The sequence below is a fragment of the Salvelinus sp. IW2-2015 genome, linkage group LG14, assembly GCF_002910315.2.
Source record: "Salvelinus sp. IW2-2015 linkage group LG14, ASM291031v2, whole genome shotgun sequence".
Taxonomy (NCBI): domain Eukaryota; kingdom Metazoa; phylum Chordata; class Actinopteri; order Salmoniformes; family Salmonidae; genus Salvelinus; species Salvelinus sp. IW2-2015.
Genome location: NC_036854.1, coordinates 13918349 through 13932689, shown reverse-complemented (window position 1 = coordinate 13932689; position 14341 = coordinate 13918349). Strand labels below are relative to the sequence as shown.

Sequence of the window (14341 nt, the reverse complement as noted above, 5' to 3'; positions counted from 1 at the left end):
TCTTTCTCTAAACAGGAAATTACAGGACTGCCTAGCTATAGATAACAATACATCCATATAGCAGAAATGTTTAGGGTAGGAGTTACAATGGGCCACAAGTTGGGGGCACCATCGTTAGACTAGGTGGTTCCCCACTGTGGTAAAGCAGTATCTGATACATGTTGTACTGCAGGGAAAGGGGGATACCTAGTCGTAACTGCCTTGCTCAAGGGCAGAACGGCAGATTTTTTCCACCTAGCCGTCTCTGGGATTCCAACCATCTTTTGGTTACTGGCCCAACACTCTTAACCACTAGGCTACCTGCCACCCTGAATGGGCTGGTTTCRTGGACCCAGAATAAGAGAATCCCCATTGAAAATGCTATTTCTGTCCATGAACAGGGTTAATCTGGGTCCGGGAAACCACCAGCCCTAAATCTCAGCCATAAAGCACATAWGCATCTGGCTCAATAGTGTACTGCACCGAAGCAAATTAACAACAATTTGCTCCCACGCTCTCTCTAGTCATTTCCACTCTCCACCCCACTGCTGCACTGTGCTTGGGTTCTGTGAGAATTGGGCTGGGATGAAGCTGAAGCTGATGCTCTGGCAGGGTCACGGGCTCCTGGAGGAGATGACTGCATATTTCCAATAAACACATAAACCTGCCTTCTCCACGTGGAGAGAAGAGGACCATCAGAGGTGGCAGCATTATGAGGTCATTCTTTCCACAGGACCTTACGCCCTGCCAGCATGGCTGACGCCCTCCTCTGCAGAATAACTCCTTTCTCAGGCTTCCATTACTGTGTGTGCCATCTCTATGTTGTGTAGGCCAGCTCTTCTGAAATGTACCCTCTTAAATCTACTGTGGGAGAAACAGTAAATTCAGAGCTGTAAAAGCTTTGTAAGAGATTAAGCGGGGCTACCTTCAGGTTTCTGAAGCAAAAGTTCTGAGCACTGAGTTCAAAGTTATGGGAAACATAGGGCTTTTTGGCAGGATATTTGCTCGTAAATATGAAATGAAACTATTGTGACAGAGCTGGGAATGATCTCTAGTAGAGGCCTGTCCGTATTTGTCCTGGTTTAGTGCTTTACTTTTAGAATGTCACTGCCAAACTATTATTTTGTGTGATTTGGGTAACCGTTGCCTCCCGCTGCAAATTACATACGGCCCACCAAAAAAAAAAATATTTTCCACAAAATACAGGCTCCTGACACCAGCTAATTAGCCACCAAATTCCTGGTTTTGTCAGTCCCCCACCCAAAAAACAATTTTTTTTAACTTAAAAATATATTTGTTTAATATGGCACCAATTTGCTTTCATCGTCCTGTCCCAATTAACACAACATACTAATTTATGACAAAACAAAACAACGGTGTAAATATAGATGCTGACTTGCAGTATATGAGGAAAACATAGGCATATAGCTTTGTCTCTGTGAGATCATATTGAAGAGACACTTCGAAAGAAACAAATCTGTAATCGACATCAAGTTTGATTATTGATCAAATCAATCAATGAATGACAAATTATACCATTTACCATGTCAGAGTGACCAACTCTAGCGTGATATTTAGTAAATGTGCACCTCCGGAAATAAAGCAATAACCTGCCATCTAGTGGTCCTAAAGAAAATGGAATATCAAAATGTGAAATAAAGCAACAGTAAATATTTTTCAGACTTAGTACAAAGTACATGTTGTTACAATGGGTGTAGCATAAGTTCTTGACTCTGCACTCATAGCTGTAAATCTATGTAGATCTCATTATAAAAATAACTGGGACGTCTTCTCAGTTCTGGAACTGACTCATACAACAGGACTAATAAAACGAGACAAGAATTACAAATTCTGGATGAACTCTTAATGACTCCCTTGCAAAGGAACAACTGAACTGCCACAGTGGTACCACTCAAYAAGTACATCTCTTTAGAACAATACAATGCAGGCTACTTCTAATCAGCACTGAAACATGACAGATTCAAAGGAAATCTCTAGCCACCTTAATAATTGGATGTAATAAATTGATCACTAGCCACTTTAAACAATGCCACTTTATATAATGTTTACATACCCTACATTACTCATCTCATATGTATATACTGTACTCTATACCATCTACTGCATCTTGCCTATGCCGTTCGGCCATCGCTCATCCAAATATTTTTATGTGAAATTGTTAGATTACTTGTTAGATATTACTGCATGGTCGGAACTAGAAGCACAAGCATTTCGCTACACTCGCATTAACATCTGCTAACCATGTGTATGTGACAAATACAATTTGATTTGATTCCCATGTAGGCCTGTTATGATAAGAGCAATTTAAACACACAACCAACTGTCAGGTCAGCTATAACTTCAATATCATGCCTTTGTCCAACAGTTTATGTCTTGAAAATGTTTTAAATAAATGCCTCAACCATGAAACAACTTTCATAAAAACATGTATTGAAGGTGTAGGCAATATTCCAGTCAGCTTGAAATCATACTTGCATGTGACAAATATGCATATTCACAGTTCGTTGAACACACAGGGTCCTGTAGTTACATACAGTTGAAGTCAGAAGTTTATACACCTTAACCAAATACATTTAAACTCAGTTTTTCACAATTCCTGACATTTAATCCTAGTAAAAATTCCCTGTCATAGATCAGGTAGGATCACCACTTTATTTTAAGAATGTGAAATGTTAGAATAATATTAGAGAGAATGATTTATTTCAGCTTTTATTTCTTTCACATTCCCAGTGGGTCAGAAGTTTACATACACTCAATTAGTATTTGGTAGCATTGCCTTTAAATTGTTTAACTTGGGTAAAACGTTTCGGGTAGCCTTCCACAAGCTTCCCACAATAAGTTGGGTGAATTTTGGCCCATTCCTCCTGACAGAGCTGGTGTAACTGAGTCAGGTTTGTAGGCCTCCTTGCTCGCACACGCTTTTTCAGTTCTGCCCACATATTTCTAAGGATTGAGGTCAGGGCTTGTGATTGCCACTCCAATACCTTGACTTTGTTGTCCATATTGCCACAACTTTGGAAGTATGCTTGGGGTCATTGTCCATTTGGAAGACCCATTTGCGACCAAGCTTTAACTTCCTGACTGATGTCTTGAGATGTTGCTTCAATGTATCCACATAATTTTCATTCCTCATGATGCCATCTATTCTGTGAAGTGCACCAGTCCGTCCTGCAGCAAAGCACCCCTACAATATGATGCTGTCACCCCCGTGCTTCACGGTTGGGATGTTCTTCGGCTTGCAAGCCTCCCCTTTTTCCTTCAAACATAACGATGATCATTATGGCCAAACAGTTCTATTTTTGTCTCATCAGACCAGAGGACATTTCTCCAAAAAGTACGATCTTCGTCCCCATGTGCAGTTGCAAACCGTAGTCTGGCTTTTTTATGGCGGTTTTGGAGCAGTGGCTTCTTCCTTGCTGAGCTGCCTTTCAGGTTATGTCGATATAGGACTCGTTTTACTGTGGATATAGAATACTTTTGTACCTGTTTCCTCCAGCATCTTCACATGGTCCTTTGCTGTTGTTCTGGGATTGATTTGCACTTTCCGCACCAAAGTATGTTCATCTCGAGGAGACAGAACGCGGCTTGTTCCTGAGCGGTATGATGGCTGCGTGGTCCATGTGTTTTATACTTGCATACTATTGTTTGTACAGATGAACGTGGTACCTTCAGGCATTTGGAAATTGCTCCCATAGATGAACCAGACTTGTGGAGGTCTACAATTTATTTTTCTGAGGTCTTGGCTGATTTCTTTAGATTTTCCCATGATGTCAAGCAGAGGCACTGAGTTTGAAGGTAGGCCTTGAAATTCATCCACAGATACCTACAATTGACTCAAATTATGTCAATTAGCCTATCAGAAGCTTCTAAAGCCATGGCATCATTCCATTTTCTGGAATTTTCCAAGCTGTTTAAAGGCACAGTCAACTGAAATTGTGATACAGTGAATTTAAGTGAAATAATCTATCTGTAAACAATTGTTGGAAAATTACTTGTGTCATGCACAAAGTAGATGTCCTAACCGACTTGCCAAAACTATAGTTTGTTAACAAGAAATTTATGGAGTGGTTGAAAAACGAGTTTTAATGACTCCAGCCTAAGTGTATGTAAACTTCCGACTTCAACTGTACGCCATCCTGTCACTGAGAATAACCCACTTTTATTCATGTAGTGGGAGGCATATCACATGTAGTGAAACAAAGGCCTTTTCTTCTGCTTTTCACGGTTGTTTGGAGTGAAATTGTTTATGCAGATGTGAAATGAAATGCAAGTCTTCTTGGAGAATTAATTTGGACGCGCTCCTCATACCTTAACCTGCTCCACGTATTTTAGTCTGTGTGATGTGGACCAGAGGTCAGGCACAGCTGCTTCCCATCATACATACACAGCATTGAGAAATGAAGAGATGTCACGCTTTATACTGAAAATCCAGCATGTTAAACCCTAGCTCTGATCATGACCCAGGAAAGAGAAACCTGATCTGTTACCCTGACAAAAAGCACTTGGAATAGGTAGGGGAGAGAATTGTACCCATATGACTAATAAAGGACCAAGTACCTCAAACCATTCAAATGTCTCACTCTTCATTAGCAAAGCTATGTCAACATCTTTTCTAAATAATAACCTGGGCAATTACTCTACCTTCTGGGCAGTTCAATTTTAAAAAAAAATGGAACTTTGCGTGGATAAACAAGGGGAATTTTATTAATAACGTCAGCGCTCTTTCGGGCTATTACAAAGAAACATTCAAGATAAAACTTATTTTGCATGGCCTCATGGGGACACAATTACTAGGCTCCAGTCTCTGGGCAGGACAAAGTCTGCACCATCAGCCAGGTAAATTATAATAGATGTAAAGTACATATTAATTTCACCCATAGCTAGACATACTGGTCAAGAGATCATATATTCATTCATATCATTAGGTCAACATGCACCAATTCTGAATTAGATCATACAGCGTGTAAGGAATAGCAGTCCCAAGACTAAATCCTTGACAGCACTTGTCTGAGGAATCTGGAATTGCCGTTACCCTCGTCAGTCAAGCAGAGGATGTAAAGTACAAGATAACAATGATGTTTGAATTTTTCCTTTGAAATTCAAGAAGCGTAGGGAAAACAAGCAGTTCACTATGGTCCTGAAATTGTGCATAATTGGCACGAGTACTGTTCCAAAAATACAGTAGCAAGTTTATCGATCTATACACACAATGTCAAAGCACTGTCCGGTATAACAGTGTGTATAACAGTGCAATCCAACAATTTTTTATTTCAGGGGATGGTGTCTCTCCGATGTCCCATATTCTCCTTTTACATGAAGTCATCCGAATCATTTCCGTCCTGAAAAAGACTCCATTATCCATTTCTGACATAATGAATGGTCGTATTGCAACAAGTCATATAACCGATTAACAGGCCAGTCTATTTCTAAAAGAAACAGATTATAACTCTGTTCGGATTTTGTTAATCAACTCACCTCATTTGTTGTCATATTGTCACTCGTCATCAGCGAAGAATAACTTCTGTTTAGGAACAATTACTGTGTAAGTTCATATCATTCACATAAGTGACACATGTTGTTTTGGGATGCCAGTCGAACATAGATGATGTAGCTAGGGAGARAACTTACTTGAGCTCCTCCAGCTCTCTTTTCTTTTTTACGTCATCTTTCTCTTTCTTTTTCAGATCTTGTATCTGGGCCTTCTTCTCGTTTCTCTCCTCCCTGTCTCGAGACTCTTTCTCTGCTGCTAGATCAGGGTATCGCTCGTCCTTTGTTTTCTCCACCCTGTTCACTATCTCATTGACCTTTTTCTCTACTGCCACGACCTTCACCTACAAAACAGTTAACAAAACAGGTCTAAATGATCGTTTCATAGAAATGACCAAAACGTCACAATACGGTGCAGTGTTGGATTTGGCTGCTCCGCTAAAACCATTGACAACTATGTGCCGTTTTCAAAGGATTGTTAAATAAATACTATAACCATTTGGTTTTAATGTCATCACCTCTTGAAGAGCATAGTCAGAACTACACGTCCAATTATTCCACATTTAGCTGTATAATTAGACTTATACAGCATGTAACTGCATGCCTTTCATGATCAGTAAACATCAATTGACAATATATTTTCAGATATGTTAGGGTAGTCTATCCATTTGGCATGTAGCTAGCTACAACATGTGTCATTTAGCTTGCTTCATCAGAGATTAGGCTTTTGGAAAGAGCTTGACATCGGCAAATCCTCGTCCTGGTAAAGTTCTCAGTCGGACTACTGTCATCACCACTGCAAGTTAGCTTGTTAACTAACCATATTGACGTGATCTGTTATTAGCTAGCTAGCCAATTTGACATGGTCCATCAATCAATGTAGCCAATCATGTCTGTCAGCAGCAATTGTGATTTAACACTCTTAAAAACAATGTTGAAGAGAATAATTTGTATGTGCCCTGCTGTTTGACAGGCAGAGCACACAAATGAACCTAAACCACACATACTTGTCAGGTATAGTTCACTTTAATCGAATTAATGGAGGACAATATTGAGAGATATCGTGAGTCTACCCTCAGGTATCTGAAATTACATGATCAATTGATGTTTACTGATCATGAAATCATGCAGTTACTTGCTGTATAACTCTGATGGCAGAGCTAAATGTGGAATAATTGGACATTTGTAGTTATGACTATGCTCTTCAAGAGGTGATGATAGTAAAAACCAAATAGTTCAAATGTATTTAACAATCTCTTGAAAACGACACGCAGTTATCAATGGTTTTAGCAGAGCTGGGGGTCTCCTTGCAACCCAGCAGGCAAATCGAACGCTCTGCACCTTATTGTGACGTTTTATTGATAACAACCTATAGAAACAAAGAACATATGAACAATAAAAGCTGAGACACATATAAAAGTGACAGATCTGAAAGTAACACGGATTCATTATGCCAGAGAGATCACTGACCTCCTTGTGTCGATGGAAACCTATTTGGCCTACATCCATGTCTCCTGTTTTCTTTAGGTTAGCCCATGGTGTGTAGACAACATTGATGTTGTTCATTTTACAACCTGTTAAGAGTAATTAAGAGTTAAAAGGCTATCACCAAGTTTCCTGGAATTGCTTGTGATATTGTATTAACTACTCTATTATTTGTATCAAACTCACCAGGAAACTCAATGTATTACCTTGGATGCTGTTGTTTTTCACAAGCTGTGCACAGTCAATCAAGACTTCCTTGGGAATATCCTCTATTGTCAGTCCCTTAGGCATTCGCAGGTACACATGGGCAGAAGAGAGTTTATCCACATGAAACCTGTGGACACAATTATGATATAATTATTACAACAGCCTTAAGGCACAAATACTAAAATAATCAATGCCATACAGTACCAGTCAAAAGTCTGGACACACCTACTCATTCAAGAGTTTCTTTATTTTTTACTATTTTCTACATTGTAGAATAATAGTGAAGACATCAAAACTATGAAATAACACATATGGAATCATGTAGTAACCAAAAAAGTGTGAATCAAAAAATATATATATTTGAAATTCTTCAAAGTAGCCACCCTTTGCCTTGATGACAGCTCTGCACACTCTTGCCATTCTCTCAACCAGCTTCATGAGGTAGTCATCTAGAATGCATTTGAATTAACAAGTGTGCCTTGTTGAAAGTTAATTTGTGGAATTTCTTTCCTTCTTAATGCGTCTGAGCCAATCAGTTGTGTTGTGACAAGGTAGGGGTGGTATACAGAAGATAGCCCTATTTGGTAAAAGACCAAGTCCGTATCATGGAAAGAACTGCTCAAATAAGCAAAGAGAAACGACAGTCCATCATTACTTTAAGACATGAAGGTCAGTCAATACGGAACATTTCAAGAACTTGAAAGTTTCTTCAAGTGCAGTCGCAAAAACCATCAATCGCTATGATGAAACTGGCTCTCATGAGGACCACCACAGGAAAGGCAGACCCAAAGTTACCTCTGCTGCAGAGGATAAGTTCATTCGAGTTACCAGCCTCAGTAATTGCAGCCCAAATAAATGCTTCACAGAGTTCAAGTAACAGCACATCTCAACATCGACTGTTCAGAGGAGACTGTGTGAATCAGGCCTTCGTGGTCAAATTGCTGCAAAGAAACCACTACTAAAGGACACCAATAATAAGAAGAGACTTGCTTGAGCCAAGAAACGAGCAATGGACATTAGACCTGTGGAAATTTGTATTTTGGTCTGATGAGTCCAAATTTGAGATTTTTGGTTCCAACCGCCGTGTCTTTGTGAGACGCAGATTAGGTGAACGGATAATCTCCACATGTGTGGTTCCCACCGTGAAGCATGGAGGAGGTGGTGTGATGGTGCTTTGCTGGTGACACTGTCAGTGATTTATTTAGAATTCAAGGCACACTTAACCAGCATGGCTACCACAGCATTCTGGAGCAGAATGGACAATGACCCAACACACCTCCAGGCTGTGCAAGGGCTATTTGACCAAGAASGAGATTGTTGGAGTGCTGCATCAGATGACCTGGCCTCCACAATCACCCGACCTCAACCCAATTGAGATGGTTTGGGATGAGTTGGACCGCAGCGTGAAGGAAAAGCAGCCAACAAGTGCTCAGCATGTGGGAACTCCTTCAAGACTGTTGGATGGAAAAGCATTCCAGGTGAAGCTGGTTGAGAMAATGCCAAGAGTGTGCAAAGCGGTCATCAAGGGAAAGGGTGGCTACTTTTTTGGTTACTACATGATTCCATGTGTGTTATTTCATAGTTTATGTCTTCACTATTCTTCTACAATGTAGAAAATAGTAAAAAAACTAATAAAAACCCTAGAATGAGTAGATGGGTCCAAACGTTTCACTGGTACTGTACATACTACCACAGCCCTATTAGCTGATATGGGACTACTGTATCTTTGCTTAGCTCTAGGTGCCACCATGTGGATATTTTTCAACACTGCATAGAGTAATGTATCAGATAAATGTTCAGACTCAATGGTCAAATCACAATAAGAAGCTCATGGTTTCAGTTATAAGCAGAGAGAGATATACGAGTTTCTCACCAAATGTCTTCAGGCCATCCATATTTGATGAGATCTTCATCTAATTGTGAGAAAGAAGTTGACAGTTAGCTGGGTAGGCATCTTTAATGCCTCTAACAACATGAATCATGGTTTGTTAGAAAACAACACTTTAAATGACCAGCTACCTACTTTCATATTTGTCTTTCCCCATGTAGATAGTGTAGGGAGGTGTAACAACTGTACAATAAAAAAACAAAGCAAAAGTTAAAAGTTTTAGTTAGCTATATCAACAAGGCTTTGGGGCTAATTAAATACGAATAATATGATAATTTGCCTAGCTACACATACCTGTCCATTCTCAGAATAGGACAATAACTCTGCCATCATCCACTCCACATGATTATTATTCCTAATTAAATGCCTAGCTTCATCTGCTGACCTGAATATGTCAACAAACATCCATGACGAATGACAACTCGTGATTATATTTGTCAAGAAAGTAGCTAACGTAGCTATCTAACAAAATGATTCAAGAAGATTCTCTAGGCTAGCTAGTTCAGCTGCTAACTATGGGCGGGATAGCAAGCTAAAGAAAAGCTCACTTACTCACCGGCACTCGTGAAGTAAAACACCATCTTGCATAAATCGAAGAAACTGTTTTAAACTTTAGAAACAAAATATGAATGGAGTACTTTACACACTTGCCAAATAACTACATTTGCCTCATTACGAGATGATAACTGTGCTGACAGTCAATTTCGCATGGAAAGTTGACCCGGAAGTTGGCGGCGGTCACAAACCAACTGTTTCCGCTTAGGTTATGCTGCTCAACTTTTTTTTCAAAGTGGGACGCGCTCATTATGTCATTGGGCGCGCTGTTCAAAAACAGTCTGCACAGGAACCGCGGGGAAAACAAGCCACATTCCAGAACTTTGCTACATATTGGATCACTTCGGATTTGGTATGCATTTGTGAAGAACAATTTATTTGATCAAAGTTAGCTAACTGTTTAGATGGCATTTTACATTTTGTTTTGCCTGTCAGCTGTTTGTTTGCACCAAAACGTTGCAAGCTAAAATAGTTAGCTAGCTAACAAGCCAATAATCATTTCAACCACAATAATAACAACTTAGTTAAAGTTAGTTTTTGTATTAGTAACTTTTTAGTGAAAAGTTGCCGGCAAGTTTTATCACATAAAGGACATTCCCACAAACGTTTCGTTAACTTTGTATGCCACACAGTGTATTTGTGTCAGATCCATCCCGCCAATAATGATTCACTCAGACACTGAACTAACGTTAGTCAGCTGGCAAAGACTGCGCTGTCTACATAATACAACATTTATTTTCAAGATATTAACCTTTTCACGTTGAAAGGTTACCATTACGTTTGCATTGCAAGTATAGCTAGATATGCTAGCTAGCTGATTATGCGTGGTTAATTTAACTATTTACTGTAGCTATCTATTGATTATCCAATGCGGGGCCTAGCTAGTTAACATTAATACTTCTATTTATTCTTCCAGTGAAGTTACAAACATGATGCCCAATACTACAAGGAAGAGGAAGCACTCTTCAGTTGATTCTGACAGGTAAGTGACAAGATGTGTATTATGAAGTCATGTGTTAAATCAGTTACTAATCAATCATTCATGCATATAACATTGAGTAGGGGCTAACATCCGTATAATTCTCCTACATTTTTAGTAACTCAACCAAAAGGCCTGTTACAGATGGAGGATCTCCCCTAAACAGGAAGTCATCTCGGTTGCCCCAGTCTCCACTAAAGATATCAGTCAAACACCAGGAGAAAGAGAACTGCCCATCTCCCCAGAGATCCCCAGCTCCATCTCCCCTAAAGATTGCTCCGAAGAGAGGCTCTCCGTTCAAGGCTGCTGTGGTAACAGGGTCCTTCTATGGTAAACGCAAACCTTTGTACCTGACACCCCTGGAGAGGAAGATGCTGAATGAGACCAAATCACCCCCAAGGCTGACCAGTGTGGATCCTTATGGAATGCCGACCGCTGCTGAGAAGAAGAGGATGAAGATTAAAAGTACCAAGGCCAAAAAGGTGGCCACTGTACACGGAATGAAGACTGGCGTAACGGGAAACGTCAACTCCAAGTCAAGCCTGATCAATTCCTCAAAGCCTAAAGCACCCACCAGCACAGAGCAAGTGGAGCTGAAAAAAGGCATCATCTTGACCTTCGGCGGTTTAAAGCCTAAGCCTAAAATCTTCATTGGGGCTGCCTTTTTCATCACAGGAAAAAAAACTGCCTCCATGTACAAAAAGTCTGCCCCGAAATCTACCAAGCCAGCTTTGAGATTTGAGAAAACAAAAGCAATGGTTCCTGCCTTAGAGGGAAAGCAAGAAAAAGTACAACAAGCCCCCTTTCCACAGCGATGTGCTGTTGTAGTGAAGACACTGCAGGAAGAGCCAGAGTCAACGCTCAGTGTGCAGGATGTACCAAAGAGTCCAGAGTCACTCGAGGTCCTGTCACCCAGAGCTATAGCAGAGAAATACGGCATGACCAAGGAAGTCAGGATTGTGTTAAGCCGATCTCCGTCTCCCACATGTCCAGCATCCCCAGAAATAAACACTCAGGTAAGCTGTATATCACTGGAATAGCATTTAGCATAGGTCTCACTGTCTGTAAGCATAGTGTAGCCGTACTACATTTAGGATATTGTTCTTTCTGTTTGTAGGAGGACTTTATCACAGATACAGGTTCTGGGGCAGTGTTTGATCTCAGTGATATCAGCCCATTAAACAGCATCACCAGTCCAGTCAAAGGTTGGTTGTTTATRGTTGGTCAATTAGCATAAATGTTTTTACTTAGTGTCTTAATTTTCATTCATGGTTTCTCTCTCCCCTTTATGGAATCCTCAGCTGATGCTGTGTATCCAATCTTTGGATCTGCATCAAAGAGGTAGGCAATAACACTTTTTTTAATTCTTTTTTTTAGCTAGAATGGTTTACTGCCCTCCAGGGATGGTATTATTTTCGGTGTTGCACATGGACAAATAGTAGTAACTCCACACACTGTCAACAGGTGTGTATCGATGTATATATGCATTTATCACTTTCTCTTTTCTGCCTTTAGGCCCCAGAGCAAGGCAGCTCTGGACTCTCCAGTGAACTGCAGCACCCCCTCGGCCCTTAGTCACCCCCTTAGTGCCAGGAAGAAGAGGGAGACTAACAAACAGGCTGAGGCTGATGATCAACTCATCATCGTAAGTAAATCCTCTAGAAAGATGGATGGAAACATTTATGATGACCGTTGACTGCCTCTCACACTGTCACCTGTGAGCTTTGCTAATGCTCTTTGTTCTGTTTTGTGTTTACCTCAGGATGCTGGCCAGAAGCAGTTTGGTGCCACCGTGTGTGGGTCCTGTGGCATGATCTACAGTGCAGACAGCCTGGAAGACAACTTCCAGCACACACAGTTCCACCAGAGTTTTCTGGACGGAATTAAGTTTGTGGTACGTATGCCTAGGCATTTCCTCCCTCTCACCGACGCGTACAAGTTGACCTAAGCATGTTGCTTTTAGAGTGGCTTCTTATTTATTTATTTCACAAAAGCTTAGCCAAAACCGTTGATGTGGTTTAGCGAATAAAGTGAAACTGACCACTCACTCTTGATTTCTGACGGTTGCTTAATCAGTGTTTCCTTCTCGTCCCCAGGGCTGGAAGAAAGAGCGGGTGGTAGCAGAGTTCTGGGATGGAAAAATCATTCTGGTTCTACCTGATGATCCAAAATACGCTGTCAAAAAGGTTTATCAATCATATCAGTGCCTGGGTCTGAAATGGCACCCTATTCCCTTCATAGTGCACTACTTTAGGCCCATAGGGTGTGTTTATGCATTTGGTGTGAATGGAATCGTGAACGCACTTGTTCATGCTTAATGATGATTTTTTTGATCAGGCAGAAGATGTGAGGCGACTTGCTGACAACGAGTTGGGCTTCCAGCAAGTGTCCCTCCGCTGCCCCAGCCAGGCTAAAACCTACCTCTATGTGAACAGTGACAGGATGGTGGTCGGCTGCCTCATTGCCGAGCACATACGACAGGTAACTTCTCTCTCCTCCTGTGCTGCTAAACTTTTGCACTCTGCTCCGATGTGTAACGTAGTTTTTCAGGAATGGATCAGGAGTCTTTTACCACAATATGCTGATGTAAAGGCCTGTGATAATGTAAAAAAACATTTGGTGGTGTGCACGTGGAAGATGGTCTGCTTGATCAAGAAATGAACAAATATACGCTCAGTCAAATATGATTAATCGGACGTTAGCTTTTGCGGCCAGTGAAGGGGTGGTCATCACCTGGCTCATTACAGAGCGTGTACAACATGTAATTAACAAGGGTCTCCTTCAGAGGTAGAAAGGTAGCACGCTGGAGGTGATTGTCAGATCTTTGTTAACACTGGGTGTAGTTAGCGAGTGAATTGCTATCTTACAGGGGTATTTAGCTGAGTGACTGAGTGATTAGTCTATCTTGCCCTTTTGTTTCCAGGGCTTCAGAGTGCTGGAGCAGCCAGAGCAGACCAAGGACATGACCAGGGAGGACTTCATGGAGCACCACAGAGCCTGGTGCTGCTCTACCACGCCAGAAAGGGCCATCTGTGGGGTCAGCCGCATCTGGGTGTTCAGCCTGGCCCGGAGGAAGGGCATCGCCACACGCATGCTCGACACAGTCAGGTTAGGAAATTATTACAGGTTAGGTAGTGCAAACTTACTTTTGATTTGTTAAACCGAGAAGTGAGGAGCACAACAATTAAAATCAGCCAAACAGGCATACTGGTTTGAGGGCCTATTTCAGGGATGTATAGCTAAATGGAAGATGCCATGTATGGCCATTTTTTAAAATCTGAATGTATTTCTGTCATTTTCAGAAACTCCTTCATGTATGGGGGCCACCTGACCAAGGAGGAAATAGCCTTCTCTGACCCCACCCCAGATGGCAAACTGTTCGCCACAAAGTACTGCGAGAAGCCTGCATTTATGGTCTACAATTTCATTGGGTGACTTAAAGCACAAGTTCAGACTTTTTTTTTAATGCTTTGAGTTTGATCAATGTTTGCCCCTTTTTGAGGAGTTTAATTTAAATCAGAAAGTTGAAGGTTTGTTGAACATGCAAGTTATGGCTGTTGCAGTCAAATTCCATTAGTGTTGAACTCAAGTATATTTTATTCTACAGCTTGTATATAGTTTTAATAAAATTTCTCACACTTCAAAGCCCAACTTCTTGACATCATGCTCCATCAACACTAAATGMTTTTTTTTCTCCCCAAAATACACCCATTTCACTAGTAGTTTGTCTGTAATATGAC

The 14341-nt window shown here is 40.9% G+C and overlaps 2 protein-coding genes across 3 annotated transcripts; one reads left to right on the top strand and one right to left on the bottom strand.

The window, feature by feature from the left end:
- Positions 1-4682: 4682 nt before the first annotated feature.
- Positions 4683-9807, bottom strand: ccdc25 (coiled-coil domain containing 25). Of its 2 annotated transcripts, none has more exons than XM_023999681.2 (8): positions 9624-9807; positions 9203-9250; positions 9053-9092; positions 7179-7306; positions 6958-7061; positions 5629-5831; positions 5476-5521; positions 4683-5339 (listed from the first exon to the last, which is right to left on the bottom strand). In XM_023999681.2, the coding sequence occupies exons 1-8, from the start codon at positions 9646-9648 to the stop codon at positions 5310-5312; spliced, it is 624 nt and encodes a 207-aa protein (XP_023855449.1). In that variant the 5' UTR covers positions 9649-9807; the 3' UTR covers positions 4683-5309. The 2 variants fall into 2 exon arrangements, with proteins under 2 accessions (XP_023855449.1, XP_023855452.1); XM_023999684.2 differs by lacking the exon at positions 9624-9807 and adding an exon at positions 9362-9432.
- A 51-nt stretch (positions 9808-9858) lies between these two features.
- LOC111972656 (N-acetyltransferase ESCO2) lies at positions 9859-14300 on the top strand. The gene is made up of 11 exons (XM_023999679.2): positions 9859-9974; positions 10539-10604; positions 10720-11617; positions 11719-11806; positions 11903-11942; positions 12117-12246; positions 12364-12495; positions 12698-12787; positions 12939-13082; positions 13525-13709; positions 13904-14300. Exons 1-11 carry the CDS (start codon positions 9874-9876, stop codon positions 14034-14036), a joined length of 2007 nt encoding a protein of 668 aa, XP_023855447.1. The 5' UTR covers positions 9859-9873; the 3' UTR covers positions 14037-14300.
- Positions 14301-14341: the final 41 nt, after the last annotated feature.

Coding starts and splice junctions, on each gene's coding strand:
- LOC111972656 (XM_023999679.2), top strand. CDS start 9,874: ATGTCATTGGGCGCGCTGTTCAAAAACAGTCTGCACAGGAACCGCGGG. Junction 12,788..12,938: donor CAAAATACGCTGTCAAAAAG/GTTTATCAATCA, acceptor TTTTTTGATCAG/GCAGAAGATGTGAGGCGACT. Junction 13,083..13,524: donor TTGCCGAGCACATACGACAG/GTAACTTCTCTC, acceptor TTTTGTTTCCAG/GGCTTCAGAGTGCTGGAGCA.
- ccdc25 (XM_023999681.2), bottom strand. CDS start 9,648: ATGGTGTTTTACTTCACGAGTGCCG. Junction 9,251..9,623: donor GTTTTACTTCACGAGTGCCG/GTGAGTAAGTGA, acceptor TTTATTGTACAG/TTGTTACACCTCCCTACACT. Junction 5,832..6,957: donor GTTTCCATCGACACAAGGAG/GTCAGTGATCTC, acceptor ACTGTTTTGTAG/GTGAAGGTCGTGGCAGTAGA.